At 47.2% G+C, this 25512-nt stretch overlaps 1 protein-coding gene across 2 annotated transcripts in view; it reads right to left on the bottom strand.

The window, feature by feature from the left end:
• Positions 1-25512, bottom strand: part of MAP1B (microtubule associated protein 1B) — a 91326-nt gene that overhangs the window by 17611 nt on the left and 48203 nt on the right. The window contains exons 1-2 of one of the 2 annotated variants that reach the window (XM_055421890.2): positions 5360-5720; positions 2223-2305 (exon numbers count right to left, since the gene is read on the bottom strand). Coding sequence is in view for 1 of the 2 variants with exons in the window: in XM_055421889.2 (XP_055277864.2) it covers positions 2223-2305 (83 nt within the window). In the remaining variant the exon portion in view is untranslated. Of the gene's footprint in view, positions 1-2222; positions 2306-5359; positions 5721-25512 lie in introns of those variants that run through there. The other variant, XM_055421889.2, reaches the window with a different exon arrangement.

The following is a 25512-nucleotide window of genomic DNA, read 5'->3' as shown; positions in this document are numbered from 1 at the left end:
AGCTGCCCATGAACGCCCTTTTCCAAGTCTGGCTACAACCAAGACAGTAGCGGTAGCTGACCTTCTCCCCTCAGTTTCCGTGTCTTTTCAAAGCAGTCTGCACAGCTGGCAATCGTTTGTTGCACAGTTGCACCTGCTGGCAGCGTGCAGTCTGTGAGACACGAACATCTCACAGGCTGACTCACCAAGTACAGGGCAGGTCCCCCAACTGCTGCCTCAGCAATTACAGGGCTCCAAGGAGGGTCCCAAGTCAGCCCCTCCCACGCAGGACCCCTTTCCTGCCAAGAAGACACATAGCTCCAAAAGCAGTCTCCATTGGCATCAGGAAGGTGCCGGACACTGACCTTGAACATAAACAAAAGGCCACCCTGATTGGGAATCTTTTAAAAAGATTTGTGAACCATTTGCACGAAAGGACTCTCTGTTCTTTTAAATGGCAGGGAGCCAGCCTGTCCTTCAGCAGAACCACCGCTCCAAGCACTAAGGTTATGCGTTCTAAGCCTGACTCAGTTCAGCACAAAGTGACTGCCAGGCATCATGCGAGGCATAGGGAGGGATGGAAAGTAAAGAGGACATGACCCACCGTCCCCACGAACCCCACAGTCCAAGGAAGCGCACATGCACCGAAGTCATTGCTCCAGCCCCCTCTGCTCCACAGGTGAACCCACGTTCTGCAAGAAATTCCTGATTTTTCCCTTCTCCATTTCTCACAGCTGTTCCAGGCGATCTGCCTCCAGCTTTTTCCCAAGCTGTATCTAATTCCTGTTCTAACAGCCAGGGAGACCACTAGTGCACCATTTGCCTCAATCCTGTACCTTCATGGATTGTCAAAGAGGTCCTGCTCAACCAGAGCAGGCGACATGATGAAAGCAGGCTACGTGACAACAGCCAAAAAGGGCACGCAGCCCAAACGCCCATTGACTGAGGCGCAGATAAATAAACGCGGTGCACCCATACACTGGAATGGCATTCTGTCATAAAAAGGAATGAGGTGCTGATACAGGCTACATGTGGGTGACTCTGGAAAACTAAATAAACCCAACACAAAAGGCCACAGATCGCATGATTCCATCATCTGAAATACTCAGAACAGGAAAATCCATAGAGGTAAAAAGTAGATTAACGGTTGCCAGAGGTTATGGGGGGATGGTGACTGCTAATGGACTTGGGATTTTGGGGGGTGATGGATATGTTCAGGAATTAGATGTTGATGATAGTTCCACAATATTATGAATATACTAAACCCCAATGAACTGCATACTTTAAAAGGATGGATTTTATGGGTGTGAATTGTATCTCAATTTAAAAAAAGAAAACAATCTACAGTCACAGAGATGCTCAGTGTGGGCAGGAAAAATGCTGTGGATAGTGGAGGCGCCTGGGTCTGTGGCTGTTCTGACATTCAAGAAGCAATTCAACCTCAAAGGTGCCAAACTGCAGTAAAGGCACTGGGAATGGAGATGCATCAATTCCTCTGGCCTGGGAGACCAAAGATTCTTGATGTTAGCCTAGTTCTGATCTTACAGTAGGCTCTGAAATAGCCAGTTACTCTCTCTGGCAAAAGTTTTATATGGTGGTAATAAAAATAAGAAGAACGGCCAGCATTGATGTTTTGGTTGCCATGTGCCATGCCATGTTCTAATCACTCAACACTTCTGGATGCATCACTAAATGCAAATGCTATTATCATCTCCATTTCACAAAGACAGGAACGGAGACAAAGAGATGGTTAATAACTTGCCCAAGGCTACCTGCTAGTGGGTGGCAGAACCCAGGCAGTCTGGCGGCAGAGCCCGTATTCCTCACCGCTATGCTATCCTGCCTTTCAACTGTGACCACGGGGTGGGCAGGATGTGCTGAGAAAGCCTGTGTCTGAGAAGCCTTTTTTCTCCACATTCGGGTCACGGCCGTCTCAGCCTGAAGGCTTGCATCTCATCACCCTGTGACATCCTAGCCAGACTCCAGAGCAGCTGCACACCCTCTGCGTGCCCCAGCATTCCACTCCCCTCACCTCTACGGAACCCTACCAGCATCCTCCACCCTGTCCTCATCATAAGGGGCAGTCTCAGATGCAGGGAACCAGCCTCTGGACAGGGACACAGACCGATCCCTGGACCCAGAACTTGTTCCCCCTGCTTGTCCCTCTTCACCAGCTGCCCCATCCCCTCTCATCAGCTGGGGCTCCGTCCACTGTGTGAGGCTCCACAGATCCACACGCTTACCTCAGTGCTGACGGCTTCATCTGAGGGGTTGATCAGGACCACTGTTTCTAAAACGTCACTTCGGTGATGAAGGATCTTTTGTCCTGCAGGCACAGAAACACAGACAAAAGACGAGACCTTTAGCTTTTTCCGGATTAAAACCACCCTGCCTGCCTCTGGGACAGCAGAGGCATTGCCGCTCGGGGCACCAGGATTCTCCACTGTCCTGGGAAACACAATGAGTGTTACTAAATAAGAGTGTAGTAACCCAGCTCCTCCTGAGCTGGGTCTGTGTGGTCTGGGGCTCTGCCGGCTCTCACAACCCTCTAGTTGTCAGGCTTGATCGCCAGGCTGCCTATGTGTGAAGGGCGGGTTTCATCTGAGACAAGGGTTGGATGCCAGGAATACTCAACGGGGCTCTCCACATCCCCTTTCTCATGGTAATTGGGGATATTTCTCCGTATCAGCCTTTCTTCTGGTGAGAACAGTGCTGAGATTAATTAGAAGCCTTACTGTGAAATGAATGACATCCAGAAACCCAAGCTAACAATTAGCCCAACAAGCAGAATGGCTGTCTGAGGCGGGTTAGTCTGCTGCAGTATTTATTCATTAATTCACTCCTAGAAAACTACAGGAACTGTGAGCAAATAAAGATGGAAGACCAACTCTCCCTCTGGACAGGGTGGACCAAAAACAAAAAGCAAAGTGGACGGAGAACATAAGCCCAAGGTGATGGGAGAATGAAGGAGCCTGTCTCAGGAGGGCCAAAATCCTTGCAGGACTTTTGGCTCCCCACACCTGAAAGGTTTTAGGAACAGCATATGGCTGAAACCCCCTCCAGCAGGGGTGGTCTGGGACCTACAGATGACCTCCTGCAAGCCTGCCCTTCCTCAGACAATGAGATGAAAGGGCTTAGGCGAATGTGTGGTCAGGGTGGGTGGTACATGCACTGCCAGTGGGTGACGGAGCAGAAGGGTGTCCCTTAGCCAGCCAGCTGGGAGACATGTGGCTGGGAGGGTAGACAAGGGAGGACAGCAAAATCCTGGTGACGGGAGGAGATGGAATGGAATCTGAGGGAGACAGACACCAGAGGACAGTATACAAGACAGAATGACCGAAAAGCAACTGCTTTCCAGGAAAACATCAACAGTTCTTCAAAAAGCTAAAATAGAATTTCTACATGGCCTAACAGTTCCATTTTTCGGTGGACTGAAAGTATTAGGGTGGTCAAAAAGTTTGTTTGGATTTTTCTGTACCACCTTATGGGAAATCCCAAATGAACTTTTTGGCCAGTCCAATAAGAACTTGAAAAGGTACTTGTATATCGATGTTCATTGCAGCCTTATTCAAGACAGCCAAAACGTGGGGCCAACCCAAGTGTCCACCGATGGATGACTTGATAAGCAAACAAATTATGGACTCTCCATTCAATGGAGTATAACTCGACCATAAAAAGGAATGAAGTTCTGATCGTTGAACCAATATGAACCTTGAAAACATTATGCCAAGTGAAATAGGCCAGACACTAAAAGACAAAGAACTATATGATTCCATTTACATGAACTACCTAGAACAGGCTAATTCACAGTCAGAGAGCAAATCAGATTACCAGAGGCGGAGGTGGTGGGGGATGGGTACAAGTGTCTCTTTGGGGTGATGAAAAAGTTTGGGGAATAGCAATGGTATTGCATAACACTGTGAATGTAATTAATACCATCTAGAAATGGTTAAAATGACAAATTTTATATTTTTTATATATTTTACCAGAAATTCTTAAAAAATAATGCAGTGTATCAAAACCATTGAGGAGCACACTTTAAAGGGGTGAATTGTGTGGTGTATGAATTGAATCTCAACAAAGAGGTTAAGAAAAACAGAAAGCAGCTTTAGTTGGGGCTTTTTTGCTTTATATCATCAAGTACCAGAAGTACAACAGAAACAGAACATGTTTAAATATTTAGCACCACCACACTGACAAGTCCATCCTCCTCCATGGTCTTATCGTTGCCAACAGCTAGTATTTACCAGTAAACCCCACATTGGAAATGGAAGCCCACAGGCACTGTCTCAAGCACTTCACAAGTACAAACTCATTTAGTCTGCAGACGAGCTCTGTGACATAGGTACCACGCTTATCTCCTTGTACCGTTGAGGACGATGAAGCCTGTAGAACTAGCCCCAAGTCACAGAACTAAGACGTGGTCAAGCCGAGCCCCGCACCCAGGCTATGAGTCCACCGCTTCACTGCTCTGTGGATGAGGGTTCGGAAGAGCAGACATGGCACAGACGCCGAATGCCAGGGGAGAGCTTGGCATTCAGTGCCAAGTGGAAAATCCAGAGGAATAAAATCAGAGATGTGCTGAAAGAAGCAAGCATTCAAAAAGCATTAGGAGAAGAACATTAGCAAAAAGAAGGGGGGAAAGGGCAAAGACGGAACGCCCACAGAAAGAGAGGGTAAAGTTAAGGAAAAGTATATGCTGTTTCACTGCAAACACATGAACATGAAGAAACAACGTCACACAGTTCAAACAGGTAAAAGACTGAGCCTCAAGAAAAATAATTCAATTAAGCCACGGGAAAGAACGCTTGTTTTTCACGAATGCTCAAGTCTGTCAGTTTCTGGACATGGCTTTCTGGCTTAGTTGTTTTTGCTTTTGACGAGCATGTGCATTTCAAGCTAAAGCAAAAGAACATCAAACCAAATAAATCATAAAATGACAACCAGCAAAACATAAAAACCCCTCCCTTTTCCAGGTCCTTCCATCAGTGGCCTCCTTGAAACAAAGATTTCAGGAGCTTCTGGGATGCTTAAGTGGAGATAAAACTAGGCAAAAACTTAAGACTAAGGAGAAGTGAGTGTTCGTCTCCTGGAGTAGACTTTTGACTCTTTTCTGCACCCAAAGCCTCAGGAAGCATGTTGCCAGGGTAGGACAGTGGTCATGGCTATGTTCTGCAGGAGCCCATAAAAGCAGATCGAGCAAGGCACCCAGAAGCAGCTCCCTCTGCAGAACTCCTCTCTCTCCTAATCGAGCTACACAATAACCAAACCCTACAGAGCACGCCCTTCCCAGGGCAAGTCCAGGTACAGCCCAGCGCCACCCCCTCCCGCAAACAGACCGTGAGGACCTGATGCTGAGCTCCCCGAAGCAGGTTCTTACCATCCTCAGGACGGTCCTCTCCTCTCTGGCTTCATCACTTGCAAACAAAACAAATGCCACGTGACAGCTGCCATTTACCTCTATCAGTCCAAGTCAGTTTGGGGGCCTGTGAGCTCAGGAATTCAACTAAGGAAGTTTTTTCTGCCCATCTTTGGAAATACTGACAGCAATGACACAGACACACACCAAGATGCCACGGCTGCTTCTTCAACAAAAGCCTTTTTATAGGATCAGATCTGAACGAAGGAGGGGATTTAGAGAGAGAAAGCTTCAAGCTCTCGTCACGGCCAACTGTTGGCCAGATTCTCACCCCAGACGACCGGCGACGTCATCAGGGGCCGGGCCTTCCTGGCATCTGGCGAAACCCGGGCCTGCATGAGGGGCCCGCACCGTGCCCCCACCCCATGCCAGCTTTCCTCGTGGCAGGCAGCTCTGGGCTAGGGCTGCTGGGCCGCTCACAAAGTTGCATATTTGGGGAGTGTTTCACCCTGGGAAACGGGCCAGGCATTCTGAAGGAGAGGCCACCACCCTCGCCTGCAAAGGTCTCATTTAGCTGCTTCAGAAAAGAAGTTCCCAGGAAAGAGAGACAGCAGGGTGGCAGCCTCTTGCGGCCCGCAGAGCCGGCACCCACCAGCAGCAGCTCACAGTGGGACGGACCGTCAGGGGCCCAGATGGATAGTTAGGTCTCCTCAGCCCTCGTCTCGGGGAAGCAAATGCAGGGATTGGAGATGGACTGATGGGGTCACTTATTACTGTGATAAAGAAAAGTCTTCAAGAGCTTCCCTACGAAACTCAGGGCAATTGTGACGCCTCCATCCTGGGTGGCAGGGAGGGGCTGTTATGCGACAAAAGGGGTCTGCTCCACCTTGGAACCAAAAGAGGAAGGCCCAGGGACCCCCAAAGCTGCAGGGCCCTCACACACAACGAGACTTTTGTCTGTGTGCTCCCAAAGGCTCTGCTTACACTCACTAAGCCTGTATGTTTTGGTTATTGTTGGGTCTTTTTTTAATTACTGAAATTCTGACTGATTAACTCTGTCTTTTAAGGATGGGCTGCTTCAGTAGTTTGCATTTGACTATATCCAGGAGATGCTGAAATCTTTGAAAACAAAACGTCATTTTCTAGGTATATAATTTTTAGGATGCTTATAGGGTCTCATCTCCACAGAACTAATATTCATCTAAAGATGCACACACACACACAGGCTCTCCTGGTTTCAGAAAGGGCCAACTATGGCTACATTTAAAAACACATGCACTATTATCGAGGCACAGCCATATCCAAGCCCCATAAAACCCAAGAGCCCTCTCACCTGCATACAGCTGGCCCTTCTCTCCCACACACCTCAAATGTTGGCCCCAAAACAGCGGCCTAGGAGGCTGCAGCATCCCTGATGCCAGAGCAGCACCAGCAATGGCCTCAGCAGCTGCTTAATCAAACAGCTGAGCACGGAGGATGGAGCACCGGCCCGAGCTGCAGGGAGCACTGACGGGGGGGAACCCTTGTCAAAATAACAACTCGCGATGCTAAAACCTCTCAAACCGTCTTTAAGAGGATGACAACTGCATGTCTTGAGGATGAATATGTAATTTCCACTTTCATTAATGCTCACAACGCAGAACCTTATCCCGACAACTTGCTTTTCCTAGAAAATGAACATTTGCGAACATAACCAAGAAATGGGAGTGAAGACTCAAGACTGCTTCCGTGCCCTTTCAGTATGGGGCGGGTGACGAGGAGGGCCTGCATCACTGATAGAGATGGATCAGTGATGGGAAGGGAGGAGAAGAGGCCTCTTCCCGCAAGCCATGCTCTGTTTCCACCGCAAGTCCTCCACCTCCTGGCCCTGGGGAAAACCAGAAAGGACTCCCGGGTTACTGGTACCGGCACCTCCGCAAGGCCATGAGAAATGATGCCTCTCACAGGGGTGCCCATGGCAGGACCCAAGGGAGGATCTGGGAGGAGACCCAGGAGCGCACCTAACAGAAGCCTCTCCTGGTTCGCTGCAGCGAGAAATCCCCCCAGACAGGGGGAGGATGCGACCGCGAGGCAGGCTGACAACTCAGCCCTTCACCCCCGCCACTAAGCTTAGTTGCTCTGCTGTGTCCGACTCTCTACGACCCCATGGACTATAACCCGCCAGGCTCCTCTGTCCATGGACTGACTTTCCCAGGCAAGAATACTGGAGTGGATTGCCCTTCCCTTCTACAGGGGATCTTTCCGACCCAGGGATCAAATCCAGGTCTCTGCACTGCAAGTGGATTCCCTACCCTCTAAGCCACCAGGGAAGTGCCCCCTGCCACTGAGACACCCTTAAAACACAGAGGTGCTAGGAGACTCGGTATCTCCTGATTCCACAGTCCCCAGAGACCCACAGCATCCATGCAGGACACATAGCACCGGCCATCAGGCAGACCACACACACACACGCAGACACACAGACACACACACCACACACACACACACACCACACACACCTTCCCAGGGCAGTAAAACTCGGGACACTGGAGAGGGCGTGTGATTCCACAGCAGCCCTAACACATCCAAATCAACCCTTATCTTTCTCATCTTTGCCCTTTAGCTCTCAGCCTGGGGCTGGGAAGAGGACTCTTTAAAGGCTGGGTGTGTCCCAGAGGAACAGGGAACGAGATGGCAAAGAGGGCGGGAGCATGACCCAACCCTGCCAGTTCGTTTTCAGGTCACACGCATGTGGGAGCGCCTCCCATGTGCTTCATGCTATCCCACCTGGATCAAAAAATACACCTAAATTAAGGCAGATTCGTGGAAGCGAGAACATCCCACTCTGATCCGCAGAGAGCCCATCGTGAGAACACAGCAGTGAGCCCTTCTGGTGCAGAGAGCTTCAGAGTTCCCTAAGCATTTTGCCCTTTGGGTGCTGGTGCCTTGTCCTCTGAAGTGATGGGAGCAGACACCCTGTTCCCCTCTTGATGGACCAAACATTCGAGGTCGCATGACTTGCCCATGGCCTCACAGACAGTACCGGAGAGCAGGCCTGGGATCCGTGTCACACACAGTGCTGCCACTCACGGCCAAGGCTGGACACAATCCTCTTCTCCCTCTCTTCGCAATCCACCTCATCCAAAATAAAGGTTTTCAAGTTGTGATGCCAAGACTCTGGTTTGTGAGAGGTAAACAGGGAGCCTGGGTCAGCCTCTGGCCAGCCAGTGCCTGCCCACTCGCCCTGCAGCGGGCACGCTGGCTCCCACGCACAGCCCCAGGCCAATCCCCTCTTTGTTTCCGCTGAACAATCAGAGCCCAGTTCTCCCCACCTTCTCCCTGATATTCCTGGAAACAGCCTTTCTTTTCTGTTGGAAATAAATTTGTTTTGTTTTCTGCATTTGTTTCAGCTCTGATATATGCTCCTGAGTGTCGTGTCACTCTAAATTTTCAGTGTCTTTGTAAGGGAATAAGAACTCCAATTCCATTATAAATAAGAATTCAGGAGACTTCATAAATATTTAAATAAGCTAATCATTGCTTGGGAGCTTTTCTTTCTCAGAACCTTAGATATCTCTTCCATTACAGAGAACTCAGTTATTACAGAATGTGAGTCTATTCCTGCTTTTCTCCACATTTCCTGGACTGAACCGTTTTTCTTTTTTGTCATCATTTGGTTTTTCTTATGTCTGCTGCTCCTTCCACCCCATCATTCTCTTGGGTTCTCTGCCATCTTCTGTTGTATGTTTCTCTGTCCTTTAGATGCCCAGAAAAGCAAACCACCCAAACTGCCCAGATTTGGGATGTGAGGTTCTCATACCCCAAATATGTTCACCGCACAAAGATGTGTGCACCCTTGCTCCTGGGGACAAGGGGAGCCTTCTTTTGCATTTCCACCCATCCTGTCCCAGCTGCTCACACTAGGAACACAGCTTGTAGGGAAACGGGGTGCCAGGGACAACAGGTTCTATTCCTTTTGCAGGGTTCTCATTGTACCCTTTTTCTAAATCCCCTCTTCGAGGTAATCTTGCCTTTCCCCACTCCCTTTTCTAAAAGGTCTCAAGCCAGAGAGATGAGAATCCTGGCTATCAAGGCTTAAAAGTGGAAGAAAGGCATTTGTCTACTTTTTCTTTTTCTCTACTTTATGGTCCAGCTAAAAGAAGTAGAAATAAATCTTAGAGATGGTGTTGATGAAAAACCACTGTAATACTGTAAAGTAATTCGCCTCCAATTAAAATAAATTAATAAAAAAGAGAGAGAGAAATGGTGTTGATGAAAGTCTGCTGGCTTCCTGGAAAACATCACAGAGAAAACAGGAGTGCCCAATATTGCCACCAGCTGAGGGTTGATAACCTGAAGGTTGTTTCTTCACAATGTAGAGATGCTAGAGATTAAAAAAAAAAAAAAAAAGCACACCTTGTGAAGGGCAGTGTAGTAACCTGTTCGCAGTGCCAGCTCCAGAGATCCACATCTACCTAACACTCGACTGTTTGCAAAGTGCTTTCCTCCCTGTTTGCACATTTCAACCTTGAGGAAGATGTTCCAAGTCTATGGACTCGGTTCTCTGGGCTACCAGAGAAGGCAATGGCACCCACTCCAGTACGTCATGGAAAATCCCATGGACGGAGGAGCCTGGTAAGCTGCAGTCCATGGGGTTGCAAAGAGTCGGGCACAACTAAGTGACTTCACTTTCACTTTTCACTTTCATGCATTGGAGAAGGAAATGGCAACCCACTCCAGTGTTCTTGCCTGGAGAATCCCAGGGATGGGGAGCCTGGTGGGCTGCCGTCTATGGGGTCGCACATGACTGAAGTGACTTAGCAGCAGCAGCTCTGAGCTACAACAAAGTAGGTTTGAGTGCCCTGTTCTCAACAAAACCTGCTGCAGATGAGAAAAATGCATATGCTCCTCATGCATGAGACAGGAGTCCCTTCTGCCTCTAAGATGCAAGGCTGTGTGCTCAGTCGTGTCCAACTCTTTGTGACCCCAGGGACTGTAGCCCTCCAGGCTCTTCTGTCCAAGGGGATTCTCCAGGCAAGAATACTGGAGGGGGTTGCCATGCCCTCCTCCAGGGGATCTTCCCAACCCAGGGATCAAACCCAGGTCTCCCACATTGCAGGCGGATTCTTTACCATCTGAGCCACCAGGAAGATGCAAGGAGTCAAGGAGAAAACCTACTCATGAGCCTTGAGAACTTGCCAGTCCTGTGGTAGAAGGAATCAAAATGTCCTCTTCTCACAGAACGGGAGGGACTGAAGGAGTCCTGGTGATGTTCCACCTACTCCTCTCTGTAGGGGAGAGAAAGCTGAGCCGCAGCCCCGCAGCTGACTATCATAGGTGACTGATGTATTCGTACAGCTGCCAAAGGCGATTCCTCCGCACGCTGCAGACAGTTGTTCTAGCTGATGTGTGGGGTAGATGCCAAAATACTAATACTCCCTTTCACTGTGATGCACTTCATGGCTTAGAAAATCTTTTTATTTGACTTATCTCAGAGCATCACAAAGATCAGTTCAGTTCATTCGCTCAGTCATGTCTGACGCTTTGCGACCCCAATCACAAAGGTCAACTCTTATAATTATTCCTTTTCTTACAGATAAGGAAACTGAAGCTGATAAAGTAAGTTGTTTAATAAGAGTTAGCTGTTGTATCCAGCATCACAGAAATAAAATAAGCTGTTGAACGAGGCTTTCAATCTGGCCTGTCTGATCCTGATCCCCACTCCTGTCACTGCGTCCCAATGCTTTCCAGATTTTTCTGGGGGTTTACAAGGTCTGAAACCTTACTGTTTAAAAATAAGATTTATCTAAGATACATTTTCCTTCGTATATTGTAGAATACTCCCAGAATTTTAGATCTAGGTTTGGGAATTATTTTTGTATTCAGGGATACCTGTCATGTGCCAGGTACCCTACCAAGAATTAGGTTCAACTATAAGATAGTTAATATCAGCTACTTCTTAACTAAATGACACTTTTCTATGGTTCAACAATTAGACCTCACTTTCTTGAGGTCAGAGGAGGTTTTGGAGAATGTTTTTTAATCTCATTGATTCTTTTCTTTCCTTTGTAAGAGATGTTCTATTCCCTGTTTAAGACAACATGAATTACTTAGAGAACACACCTTTCTAAAGTTTAATTTGGGCAAATTAGTGCTAACTCCATAAACTAGTATTGAGATTAAAACATGAATGAGACCCACCCTGAAGGGAAAAGACTTTAATGGGGAGACTTTGAGTTTTGACAGTGTCTAATTTGGGAAATGCAAGTCAGGAGAAGTGTCTTATACACAGCAGGAGCTCTATCAATATTTGATAAAGGAATGAATAATAAAAATGGCTAAGATATATTGAATACCCACCCTGGGTCCAACCTGACCTAAGTTATTTATGTGCTGCTGCTGCTGCTAAGTCGCTTCAGTCATGTCTGACTCTGTGTGACCCCATAGACGGCAGCCCCGTCCCTGGGATTCTCCAGGCAAGAACACTGGAGTGGGTTGCCATTTCCTCCTCCAATTATTTATGTGCGGTTATCGCATTTAATCTGCACCTGAACCCTAGGAGGAAGTCATTACTCCCATTTTACAGATGAGAGAAATGAGGCACAAGGCATTTATGCAATAGTCCAAGGGAGTATTAATGAAGGATGGAAACCTGGATAGTTAGTGTCCAGAGCCCAGGGTCTTAGCCAAAAAGGCATTTTAAGAGTCAGGAGGGAAGACGGAAGACATTGAGTTACGCTTGAGGTAACTGATTTGAGGTACGCTGAGTTTGAGGTCTCTCCCATGGGAGAGTCAGGTGGCTCTGTCCAACGGAGAGCAGAAATGTGGATCTGATGCTAAAGCCATAGGTGGGGTCAGAAGCACAGACAGATCTGGGAGGCATCAGTATATTTTAAGTGATGCTCTGGAAGAACACAGAAAGAGCCTTTTTCTGAAAGCAGTCCTGGAAAATGTCACTATTTAAAGGGCAGGTAAAATCAGGAAAGAGCTGGTGAAGGTGATGGAGAAAAGCCCCTGATGGGACCTTTAACTGCAGTGCTGTCCTGATTTGCAAACTCCAACCACCCCCACACAAAGGAGAGCCAAGGCAGAATATTCCAAAGATGTTAAAATAATCCAGTAGTAACTAACACCTGTTTTACAAATTCAACCCAAAACACACTAAGTATCCGCTGCTGTGATACTCGGCCTAGTCTGTGGGCATGGCTTTATTTCCTGTCTGGGGGACATCCGCCTGTTGGCTGACAACTCTCAGAATCTAATATTCCTCACAGTCACCTGAGACGCTTAATAAAAGGCAGATTTGCAGGGCCCACACTCAAGCAGTCCAATGCAGGAGGCATGGGTGGAGCCTGGGACTCTAATGCAATCTCTCGGGTGATTCTGACGGTTATGTGGTCCCTTGAGAAACAAAGACAGTGCAGATGCCGAATATGCTATCGGTCAATAACAACATAAGTGATCTTATTTTAAATCATCCTCATAGTGTTTTTATGTATTACTATCCTAAGGTCTGAAAAGATTCTAGAATTATTTCTCTTGGGAGTCAATGTGATCACTAAAGGTTCAAATGACCTTTCCCATGAAGCATCGATTCTCAGAATCATTTGACAGTTTTATCTGGCATTTAATTTGCCATCAAACTCCTGCCATTGATCAAATCCAGGGAAATGGTTGGCCTTTCACCCGCTTCTGTTACTGTTCAGAACCAAATCATCACAGGACTCAACCTCAAAGCCAGCTACCTTAAAAATGAAAATCAAATCAGTCCTTTGGGTTACTGGCTATTGAAAAGGAAACAGAAGAAGAAAAATACAAGCAGCTGAGACAACCACACCTACTACCTAATAATCACTAATCCCTTGAAAGCTCTTAGGCATACACCAGAGAGAAACAGCACGAGCTGAATTTCTTCCCAGCAATGTACCAAGGGGCAACGCCACCTGCAGTGGCAGAGTCGGGCTGAGGACAGCAACCAGCCTGGTGATCAGCCAGGAAGGGACTTCTGAGGTCCTGACCTGGACATATGAGGCTCAAGGGACCTGGGATCTGGCCTCAGCTGAAGTGGGGGCTCAGCTGCCACCATGTGTAATGGAAGGTGGATACACTGTGTGAGTTGCAGCTGCTACGAGCAAAGCTGCTCATACCTGTTAGGGGTATGAAGTCTTAGCCCAGTCCAAGGGAGCTGTAGTTCTGCTGTTCGTGTTAGTTCTGTTTATGTGTGTATACACTGACTGCCTCACTCAGAAGCTGCCCAGGGAGAAGTCCGCCCACTTCTGATTGACCTGGGTTTTCCCTCTCCTGGGCTGAAGGGCGGCGCTCAGCACACCAGGACCAGAGCTCTGCCGCCTCTCTGCCTTCCTGTTCTCTGCTCTCAGTTTCGTGCCCGGTCTGCTGAACCAGGACATGAAGGTTCACATACAGCCTGGTCCTCAGCTTCTCTCCCTCAGATGCTCTGCTGACACGTCACAGGCTCCAGAGCACACTCTTTCCACATGCAAAGGTGTTGAAACCCCTGGATCCGAGCCAGGCTTTCATGACCTCTGCTGCACTGTGATCCCTTACCAGGCCCTGCCAGACGGCCCCAGACCGACACCTTGGCCCACATGTGCTTCCCCTTAGTTTGTTCCTTTGCTCATTCTAGGTGAGAGAGGCAAGTCTTCCCAGACCCCCCCGCGTCAGTCCTTCTACTCCAATGTCTGTATTTTTCACAAGTGCACTCAACGTCGCCTCAGGCCTTTCAGCCATCCTCTCATGATTCCTTAAATAATTAAAATAGGGGATCACTGGGAAGATCTCACCTGGATTCGCTACTCATCTACTAAGCCTTGACAAGGTCGCCATCAACGGGATACCACAGCATGTCCCCAAACCTTCTTGGGGAGACTGAAGGTGAGTGACTACATCCGTGGACTTAGAAAAACTTAACATAGGAAACAAGGAGTAAGAGATTTGTTTTTGACATGACTCGATTAAATCTGGCTAAGGGGCATTTTCGAGGCATTGTTAAGTGTATTTTGAAACAGTAGAGGTAGCTCTCCTGAAAAACAGTCCAAACCTTATAATGAAGAAGTGACTCCAACAGTAATCAGTCAAGCAATTCTACCCTCTTTGATCATCTTTTAAGACTGAAATTCCAGTTTAGCATAAGTTCAAAGAGGAAGTCAGGTAAACTGGGGGCTTTCAGAAAACTTGCTCTTAAGAAAATCAGATTTTAACTTTGGTGATAAGTAACAGGTTCTCATAAGAAAATCAGCATGCATAAAAATCACCTTCTACATTCCTATCTTGTATTCTTCTCTACTGGTTAATTTCAATGTATTTATACACATGGAATATATGTAATTTCCACGTGTATCCTAAGCAAAGTTCTTAGAATGCACTACTCTTTGTCCTTTCACAGACAAAAATACTATAAGTTGGGAGTATGTTTTGGCCCTAGTGAAAAGTGCCAACAAGTAAGCCTTGGAGAAGGGATGGAATTAGGCTCCCCAGAATGGCCTCTGCTGGAGCTCCAGGGTATAACTGAAAGAAAGCAAGCTCAGATCCTGCTCCAGAAAACAACACACTGAACACCTTTGTTTTGACCGTCCCTGGAGAAGCTCGAAAGGTGACACAGGCACACAAAGGTGGACTGCATGTAAACTCAGATGTTGCGGAAATGCAAGGATTGAAAATTAAGGGATGGAAAGGCAGGAGCCAAGAACCCCCGGGCCCTCCTTAGCTCTCGGCCAAGTGGAGCAGCCCGAGCTAGACGGGATGAGGGCCACAGTGGGTGAGCAGCGCTTGACGCTCTCTGAGGGTGAGCAGGCCGATGAGAGGAGGCCCTTGCTCCTGGTGGCTCCAGCTCCTGCGAGAACAAAAGGGCTCCAAAACCGAGGAAATTTGTGATGTGGGTCCTGACTAGGTTTGGAGGCTTGGGAACCTTTTCTAAAAGAGACCAGAGCATTCTGGCACACTCCTAAGTGTGAGGCTGGAGTGTGCTGGTTGTGGACAGGGGCTGCAAGGTGCACATGAAGATCCCTGGCTCTCCCACAACTCAGGTTCCAGAATCTTCAGTACAAGGCTGACCTACATGGAGAGCAAGGGCCAGTGGGTTTACTGCAACCTGGACAGTTATTCTGCCAACCACACTGAAGAAGAGACCAATGTTCATCCAGCCTCCGGGCAGACCCGATACCCTCCCTCTAAGCCTGAACTTTTTCTAGAAGAGGTACCAGGATCTGCGGGGTGTCTCTTTAAAAGAAAACTCTTCTGGGTCAGCGTGTGGATGCGACTCTAGAAGCAGGTTCCTAGCTGCATTCAGACTAGACACAGCCCCAGATGAAGAAGATGCGCTTTCTCTTACATTTAGACTTTGCGAAAGGCATCTGCCCTCAGACAACCAGGACTTGGGGAGGGGGACATGGGCCAGAAGAGAATTTCTGTATAGAGGCCTGCCCACACTGGCACTCGACTATGTAGCCAGTATCTCTGTGCAATGTGGCTAAATGTTTGCTCTTGGGACAAAAAGCCATTGTAGGAAGCTTACAACATCTGAAAAAGCAGCTTAAATTTATGTCACTTCTTTCTTACAACTCTTAAAGGATAACTATGATGCTTTAATGTGTTTTCTATACTGTTCTGGAAAATATCTACATTGCCTTGTTATCAGAGCAATCAATTCATTATGAAATTTCCTAAACGTCTCATGTTTCCAAACTAAAGAATAAATGATATCTTTTTATAATAATAAATTAAGGATTATTGGGGTAAAGATAAGAGGTCTACTTATCAGTACTTCAACCCTTGGGATTTTGATGTCACTGACGAAGAAAATATATTTCTCTTCCCGAGTCTATTTTTTCTTCAATGTAAAACGTCTGTGCACTCTGATAAGCTTCATTAGAAAAACCATTATTTTATTATGTTGGTTTGTTCTTACTTGATTTAATGAATGACCATCACCCAAGGGTATCGAATGCAACACCAGAGTTACACGGTTTGACATGTGGAAAAAGATACTGAGAGTCTTTCCTATTAATGGGTAACCATTTAAGTGAGCTCGGTCACAGGCCCTCCCCAGTTCACATCTGAGTCTTGTGGTCTACAGAGAGGTGCCTTGAAAAGCCGCAGAGAGAGAACCAGCTCACACTTATTCACATTTGCTGGAAGCCACGAGAACCATTGCAGAGTCTCACCTCGCTAGCTATATATTCTTTCCATCTAACAGATTTCAGGCTCTGGGAGAGATGCTGCCAAGAACATCACACATAGGCAGTCTGTGTTCTTCTCCACCAGGCTGAAGGAAGAAGGCGGTGCTGAGAGAGTAGAATGCTAAGCCATTTTGTAAATTCAGACCCCTGTTTCCCTTTGTTCCTCCTCTCCTTTATGTAATGTCTACATTTGGGCATTTCTGCATTGCCTCTTTGATTTCAAAGCTTTCCAACTGAGCATTTCCCGTGGAAAAAAAAAAAAAGGAAATATAGCAATTAGCATACATTATGTGTCTGTACCAAACCAGCATACTCACAAGCACGTCTGTGTGACAGACAAGTCGGCCCTGTTTTGTCTCGGTTCCTGGACCGCCCTGCCCTGCTCACAGCCTGCCATTTGCCAACAAAGATGCCCACCCCTTCCCCTCCTCTGCCCCCAGCTTTCCCGGCCGCTGCACAGCTCAGCCAGTCTAACTGGCTCCAAGTATTTAAGGAGTTTCTAATTCAGCTTTGGCTCTGGAAGTTGGCCAACTACTGATGCCAGGGACTTGCATTTCTCTCTCTACGTTATCAGAGGGTAGTCACAGAGACAAGTCTTGGCACCGTAGGGCTTCCAAGGCCTCACGTTATCATAAGGTCGTGCTGGTTGCGAACAATAAAGGAGCTAAAGACAGTCACCCCAGAGAGTCTGGGAAGGAGGTTGGATGTAGGAGACACTTCCGGGGGCCTGGAAGTGATTTCTAGGGGGTGAATGCTGCTGTTATTACTGAACCCTAGTCCAGCGGGAGAGAGACAACAAATCCACACTGAACACTTGGGGCCAAAATCACATGAGCACATGCTTTTTATACACAGATGCCTATCACAGAGCAGGCCCCTGGAACACTCTCTTCCATGGCCACCTGATGCGAAGAGCTGACTCATTGGAAAAGACCCTGATGCTGGGAAAGATTGAAGGCAGGAGGAGAAGGGGACAATGGAGGATGAGGTTGTTGGATGGCATCACTGACTCGATGGACACAAGTTTGAGCAAGCTCTGGGAGTTGGTGATGGACAGGGAAGCCTGGCGTGCTGCAGTCCATGGGGCCACAAAGAGTCGGATACGACTAAGTGACTGAACTGAACCATTCCAGTGGCCAAGTCTCTGAAACACCAGAAATGGGTCCGCAGGCTGCCCTTCCCCTGGACGCTCATGTGGGTCACGAAACAGCAGCACTGCTCGGAGGGAGGTTCTGGGGGAGCTGTAGGCACCAGGACTCTGGGAGGAACTTGAGAAAAAGCTCTGAGTCTCAAAGTGCTTGGACGTACCTCATAAACTGTGCAGTTTTTACAGCATAGTTCCGCAGACCACGGCTAGGATGTTTCAACCTATTCTCCCCCATTTTCTGGGTTTTTTCTGTCTTGAAGACTTGTCTGCTCCTATTTACAAGGGAGCCACCTATGCTCCTTCAGGTCTTGGTGACACAACACCACCTTTGGGGAGTCTTCCCTGAAGGGCCTAGCCCCAAAGAACGGGAACTCAGGCCTACCATCATAAACACCACACTTAGCTTCCCCACGTGGCCAGTGCAGAGGCCCACTCTGATGTCAGAAATCTGGTTTCAAGATGGGAGCCTGAGCTTTCTTATAGATGGATGTTTGGCATTTATTTATTATTCATCAGTGGAGGTGACTGTGCCCCAAAAAAAGCTTCCTTAATGGAAGTCATAGTTCAAGGTTTTGAACAGAGTACAGTGGTATTGATTGAATAATGGCTGTAGAATCATTAAAAAGAGGCTTTGCAAATGACACAGCTAGGAACAGAGAGAGCTTTAGACTACAAGCTAAAGTCAGAGATTTTTAAATAGCTGCATAAAGGTGTCCCACATAAGCTATGATTCCACCTATTCATAAATACCAGAGAAGTTGTTAAAAATTGGAACCTGATTTAATCTCATCATTAAATAAATGACTTTTTACTTTACCTATAAATATGGGGTTTTAGATACAAGTAACTGATCATTTCAAGCATTTTAGAGACAAGGCACATTTCCAGAGACTGGCTGAAAGAGGGTGGTTATCTCAAGAGGTAGTGAGACCCTCACTGTAAAAGATGGATGTGAAACCAGGATTGACGGTCCACCAGCCCGCAGTTCCACAACGGCGGTTCCTGGTGCTGGCTGGCCAAGAGGAGCACACAAGGAGCTTGAGAAAATTACATACAGCAGGCCCCGCTTGTTCAGTCGCTCAGTCGTGTCTGACTCTTTGCGACCCCATGAACAGCAGCATGCCAGGCTTCCCTGTCCTTCACTATCTCCCTGAGTTTGCTCAAACTCACGTCCATTGAGTCAGCAATGCCATCCAACCATCTCCTCCTCTGTCCCCACCTAGACCTACTCAATCAGAATCTCTAGAGCCAGGGTTGAAATCTGTGATTTAAAAGCACTGGGTAGAGACTTCCCTGGTGGTCCAGTGACTAAGACACCACACTCCCAATGAAGGGGCCTGGGTTTGATCCCTGGTCAGGAAACTGATCCCACATGTTGCAACTAAAGATCCCTCACACTAAGACCTAATATAGCTAAACAGAAGAATTTAATAAATATTAAAATAATAATAAAAGCACTGGGTGATGAGTCTGCTCACCAGGCAGATTTGGGAGGCTCTGCTCTAGAGATTGTTCTAGTGCTGGGGTGGGGGGAGCGCTGACCTCCCTAAAAGTTTCTCTTATTGTTGTCGTTTAGTCACTAAGTAGTGTCCAATTTTTTGGTGACACCACAGACTGTAGCCTCCAGGTTCCTCTGTCCATGGGATTCTCCAGGCAAGAATACTGGAGTGGGTAGCCATTCCCTTCTTCAGGGGATCTTCCCGACCCAGGGATCGAACTCGTGTCTCCTGCTTGGCAGATGGATCCTTCAGTTCCACTGATTTATAACCACATTTGACACTGTAACAAGAAACTCCTCTGAGAAAGTTCACCTCTTATCAGCATATCAGGATAGTCATCTCTAGGATTTGAAATGGGATAATCTATGGGGCTTTTACAAGTTAGACAACAAAAAAGAGAGGTGGCATTCTAGAAGGAAAGGAAAAGATGCCCAGCCAGCAGGAAGCCAGGGGAGCAGAGAGTCAGAGTCTAGAAAAGAGCTGGAAGCCAGTGTGAGAACAGGAACAGCTGACTGGGCAGAGGCCATGTGTTCACATCATGATCAGGAATAAATTCAGCCCCTCACATCCTGACAGAGTGCTGAACCTGGCGTGAGACGAGGACCATGGGGTAGTGGTCAGCAAAAAGGGCAGGCTGGCCCCTGGCTCCTGGGCACACACCCTGGCAGGGAGAGGAAGGGCTCAAGGGAGTAACTGGACGGTTTAGGAAGGCTTCCATACTGAACAGAAGAAGGCATCCAGATGAGAGCAAAAGATGGTAGGAAAATGAAGCAAGAAGGTGTACAGCAGGGAGCCCCACGCCCTGGAAATAGGTTATCAGGGATGAGGAGATCCAGTCCAATTAGAGGCCTACAGCCAGTAATCCATGTCTGCAGAAATGTGGATTTGGATGAATCTATTCCAAACCCTTGTCTTAACAGATACAGACATTAAGGTTGAGAAAGGCTAAGTGACTTGTCCAGAGTCACAGGGCAAGATAACGGGAGAACCAGGAGTTGAGCATGGGTATCCCGACACCCAACACCTTCCTCTCCTGGAAGGACCACTGCAGAGGCTGAGGATGCTCCCACAGGACCTCCTGACGCCACGACTCTGGGGTCCAACGCCTCCCTCCTGCACCTGCGTTCTATCACGCAGCAAATGGAAGCATCCTGTAAAGGGATGGTAAAGGTATCTCATTCTCAGTCTAGATGTTGCTCAGATTCCTTACTGAAAGCCAAAGATGGGCTGCAAGAGAAGCAACTTAAGCTCAGTTCTTAGGTTACCTACTTGAACCAGTGAGGGCCAAACACAGAATCTTATTCACTAACGCTAACACTGTTGGTCACATGTCCTCCATTTTTGTAGAAACTCAGGAGGATGGATGAAATGAAAATCCTCTCACCCGGCATGGAAGGCTTCAAGCCGGGTGACGTCACCACCCTCAAGCTACACTCACTGTGCTGGCATTAATCCTCCCCCACCACATGCATGTATAAAACGGAAAGGTCTCAAGAGTAAAGTGGGAAGTGTTTTTTAATGACAATGATTTGATATTTATGAAGTCCCCACTGTTTTGGGCCCCTCACAATGCACATGAACAGCAAAGCCTTTGAGCTCCACTGAAGCCTTAAGGAGGGAGTTACATGATCATCCTAACATTTCTTTAGAAATGTTTCATAATCACGATCGTAAGGTAATGCATGTAACCACAGGAAGTAAGGTGGTAAGCTCTTTACAAATAGCTATTACCTTTTGTTTTTTATTAACTTTTTTTTCAGAATTTTTTTTCCCCTTAGAGCCCTTTCAGTTTCATCTCTTCTCCAAAGAGTAAAAGGAAAGAAAAAGAAGATGCCTTTCTCCATCAAGTCCTGGCCCACACATCAAAGATTTTTCAGGTTAGTCACTTTGAAAAGATCTGAGAAGAAATGAAAAGGTCTTTAAATGGCCAGATCAAGAATAACCTTCCTAGGAGGGAAAAAACTTCTTCCTCTGTATTTGGTTCTACCCTTTCTTTCATTGCAGGCACATAAGGTATCTGCCTGCAAAGCAGGAGGCCTGGGTTGGGAAGATCTCCTGGAGGAGGAAATGACAACCCACTCCAGTATTCTTGCCTAGAAAATCCCGTGGACAGAGAAGCCTAGAGGAGCTGCAGGTCATGGGGTTGCAACGAGTCAGACACGACTAAATGACTTTCACTTCACTTTTTCTTCCTAACTCAGACAGTCATCTTGTCATTATACCAGCTGTGGCCATGACAGGCCACATCCTCAGTCACAGAATGTTAGGTCTTATCTGCCACAGAAAGTCCAGTGCCTTCTACCTTGGAGGGACTGATGCTGCCTAGGGTATGGTCTCAGACCTGAAGACCCAGAGGTTCTGAAGACCCAGAGGGTTTCTGAACTGTTGTCACTTCTGGTTCTTCCAACACCTACTTTTCCACCATACCATCAACAAAGAGCCACGTGTGACATGAAATGCAGAAATCCCCAGGGGCAGATCAGAGGAAGTCAGGAACATCACCAATCACACCCACCGCCACTTTCTCAGTCCGTCCGTCTGCTGGGCTCCTGGCTCTGATGCAGCAAGAGGCCCGTTTAGTTTGAAAAGACTCTCAGAGATGGAAGCATTTCAGTTCATTCATCCCTTCACTGCAGCACCAGCGCTAGCACTGAATTAAGAGACTTCTTCCAAGGCTTTCTGATGTTGCCTGCATACCTGATGAGCCCTATACCCTCTACAACAGATTCATAATAATATATTCTAGAAGAAGACCTCATTATGAGGGTACTGAATTGATATAAAAGCAAGCACCATGGAACAACCAGCCACAGGGACCTTTATGAACCCTTCTCACCAGAAGAGACTGCCAACAAAGGGGTTTATTTCTAAACAGTGTAATCAGCCAGTCTATTCCCAACCCACATCCAATTCCTAGACAATAGTCATGGCTGCTGAAATAACTTCAGCTATTTCTAGCCCGGTAAAATAAATACAGGCTCAAAGAAAAGTATAACTTATAGTAAAAGAGCTAATACTATTGCTCTTGATTAAAGATGGTATTCTGCTTTCAGAGTCTTTTAAAACCAGCTGGGAAATGGCTGCAGGAAGTGGGGTTTAGTTCCAACCCCCCACCCGCTTTTTCCTCTGTTTCTCATTCACAATAACATCTTCCCGCCTCCTGCTTCCCCAACCTCCTTTATGCTCAAAGTATACAAGGAAGATAAAAGAATGGGTTCAAACCTTACCTTGCTCAGTTCAAAAACACATTTTTGCCCCTCACAGAAACTAAACAGTCCTTACGTTCTGACTCGACGTGAAACCATGGGAAGGTAAGGAAGTAGAAAAGGAGCAGACTGGGTAGGATTCTGATGGAGCCCATCCTCTACCAGGTGAAAAGCATGATTTCCTCTGGACAAAGATGGCATGTGCCCCATTCTCAAGTTCAAACATCCATGAGAACAGGCTGGATCTCACGCTATTCATGAAAAACGGTTTTCCTGAAAATTGGACTCAGGCTCAGATATGAATTTGGTATGAAATGCTAGTTCCTACAGGGCCTTGAAGTCCCTATTGACTCTTCATAAATGTTCCTTTCATTTCCATCATTCAATGACAGGAGGGCTCCCTTGAAAAGCCATCAGTGCCAACATTAAGGGAGTCTAGAAGGCACTTCTTCCACCAGGACGTCAACTAAATCACTGGCATAATGATGTTTATCAACAACATAACACAATATGTCAACTTAAAACAAATAATTTCATACACACAGCCACGCTCAAAGATGGCCTGTTGTTAATTACTTACCAGTCCTCAGGAAGTGAGCACCGAGAAACACTCTTCACTGTGTTAACATATACTACCCGCCTATCCTCAGAGGTTAAAGCGTCTGCCTCCAATGTGGGAGACCCGGGTTCGATCCCTGGGTCGGGAAGATCCCCTGGAGAAGGAAATGGTAACCCACTCCAGTATTCTTGCCTGGAGAATCCCATGGACGGAGAAGCCTGGTAGGCTACAGTCCACGGGGTCGCAAAGAGTCGGACACGACTGAGCGACTGAACGGAACGGAACGGAACCTGCCTATCCAGGAACTTCCAGGTGATGGGAAGACTTGGACTAGAAGGTTCTCCAGCAATGAACCATTAGGGGATGACCATGAATCCCAGGTACAGGTAGAGGGCAGGTACAGGCTCTCGAGTCATTTTTTTCCAAGTTGAGGGAATGAATCATTGATCCCTTTTCAGGCTGGCTGTCCACTGCTCCCAGACCCTTCCCACTTCTCTGCAATCGAAGCCCTCCCCTTTCAGCCAGTGCCCTGGGAGGGTGTGGGAGCCCACAGCTGGCTGTCCTGCGATTCCAGCTCTGGCTTGTCCCTTGCCTTCCACTATCTTCAACCCACAGCTGCAGCTGTTGATCTGTGTTTTGCTACTATTTGCATTTCAAATACACTAATAAAAAAACAAGAAATTAAATAACAAATTGGAGATTTGTGTTTAATACAGCAATGACAAGGGCTTTTGATTAACCCACAGTACCACAGAAAAGCAGCTCAGCAGCATCCCTGATGGTACCTGACGCACATACAGCGCCTCTCAGCTGACTGTCGTGGGAGTTTTATAAACAGCACCCTCTTAATTCAGAGTGAAAAAAAATCACACCTTTGGGTAGGAAAACTAGCTCAAGACAGATAAATGCACCGATTTAAATCCAGTTACAACTGAAGTCAGTCAGTCACTCATACATCTATTCAACACACATTTACTAAGCGCTGACCAAGTACTCTGGGCTTCCCTGGTGGCTCAGTGGTAAAGAATCCACCTGCCAATGCAGGAGACGTGGGTTCAGTCCCTGGGTCAGGAAGATCCCCTGGAGAAGGAACTGGCAACCTGTTCTAATATTTTTACCTGGAAAATCCCATGGACAGGGGAGCCTGGTGGGCTACTGTCCCAAAAGAGTCATACAATTTGGCGACTAAACACCACCAAAGCGCTGGTCGCTTGGCCCCCAGTCAGTTAGGGTGGGTGTGGGAACTTACAATTCACTACCCAGGACAAATAAGCCTAGAGCGCAGTGATGAGGAGCCAGGGAGGTGGAAGGTCTGCTCTCTGAGATGCAGCTGATTTTTCTGTTCTGACTCACTAGGTCTCCCTGGCCTTGGCTTTCTCATCTGTAAAATGGGAGTGGGTGGGGAGGGTGTCTGTACCGGCTGCTCTCTAGAGTCCCTTTCTGCTCTGACGCACTAGAGCAGAGGAGCTCAGGACTTTGGTCTTGCTGTGTCCCTGTGTACATCAGAGAAAACACTGTTTCCCATATTATGCATGGAAGAGCACAGCAACAGAAGCTGGAACCAGAAAGTCCCTAACCCTTACCAGGTCCTGGTTTCCTGGTATACAAAATGGAAACAATGACGATTCTTATCAGAGTCACTCCAAGGTTGGTAACAGGAGCACCGTGTTGGAAAGCACTGTAGGAACACAAGCGACCACTCACACCCCTGAAATGTGACGATCACCTTCAGGGCCAGGACCTGACCGCTCGTCTTTTCACTGTGCTTAAGCCTCTCTGTCATATTTTATGCTCACGCCTTTCAATGAGCACACAGGGGCTCTCACCAAGTGGCCATGTTACATTCCATGACCAGGTGACCTTTCATTTTTAAGAAGGTAAATTTTAAAAAATTTCCTGCCTTCATTTGTTGTCTCCTTGGTCCATAAGTAAATGTGAGCTTAGCCAGACATATTTCCGTTTTGTCTCCTGAGTTGAATGCGTCTCTCCAGAGGGGCTTAAGAAAGTCCATAGAGAAGAAAGTTAGGCTGAGGAGCAGAAAGGGGCGGGATGTCGTGAGTAAGGTCCCCGCTTCCCAGACTGGCAGTTCCTGCTGCTATCTTCGCACAATCTGGAGAAGTGAATGCGGCAGCCCCTGAAGGCCATGAAGAAAACACCGAGTTTCAGAGGAGGAGGAAGCGACAATCAGTGTGTGTGTCTGTGCATGTTGGCGGGGAGGGCTGCAAGCCTGAAAATCCTCCAGCAACCTCTGTACTCTTCCTATTGGATATTCTACCGAAAAGCTACTCTGCAGTGAGGGGGAAACTCTCAAGAAACAAGGTGATTCAGGACATGTTTCAAAAAGGCCACCTATAGAAAAAACAAGTTTCTGATTACCAAGGGAGAAAGCTGTAGGAAGGGATGAATTCGGAATTTGGGATTAACAGATACACACCACTATATATACAACAGATAAACAACAAGGCCCAGCTGTATAACACAGGGCTCCATACTTAGCATCTTGTAATAACCTATAATGGAAAGTAATCTGAAAAAGAATTTACACACACATATATGTGTACAACGGAGTCACTCTGAGGTACATCTGAA

The sequence above is a fragment of the Moschus berezovskii genome, chromosome 18 (genome assembly GCF_049115385.1).
Source record: "Moschus berezovskii isolate FMDL1 chromosome 18, NW_MosBer_1.0, whole genome shotgun sequence".
Classification (NCBI taxonomy): Eukaryota; Metazoa; Chordata; class Mammalia; order Artiodactyla; family Moschidae; genus Moschus; species Moschus berezovskii.
This window is presented reverse-complemented; position numbering and strand designations above follow the sequence as displayed.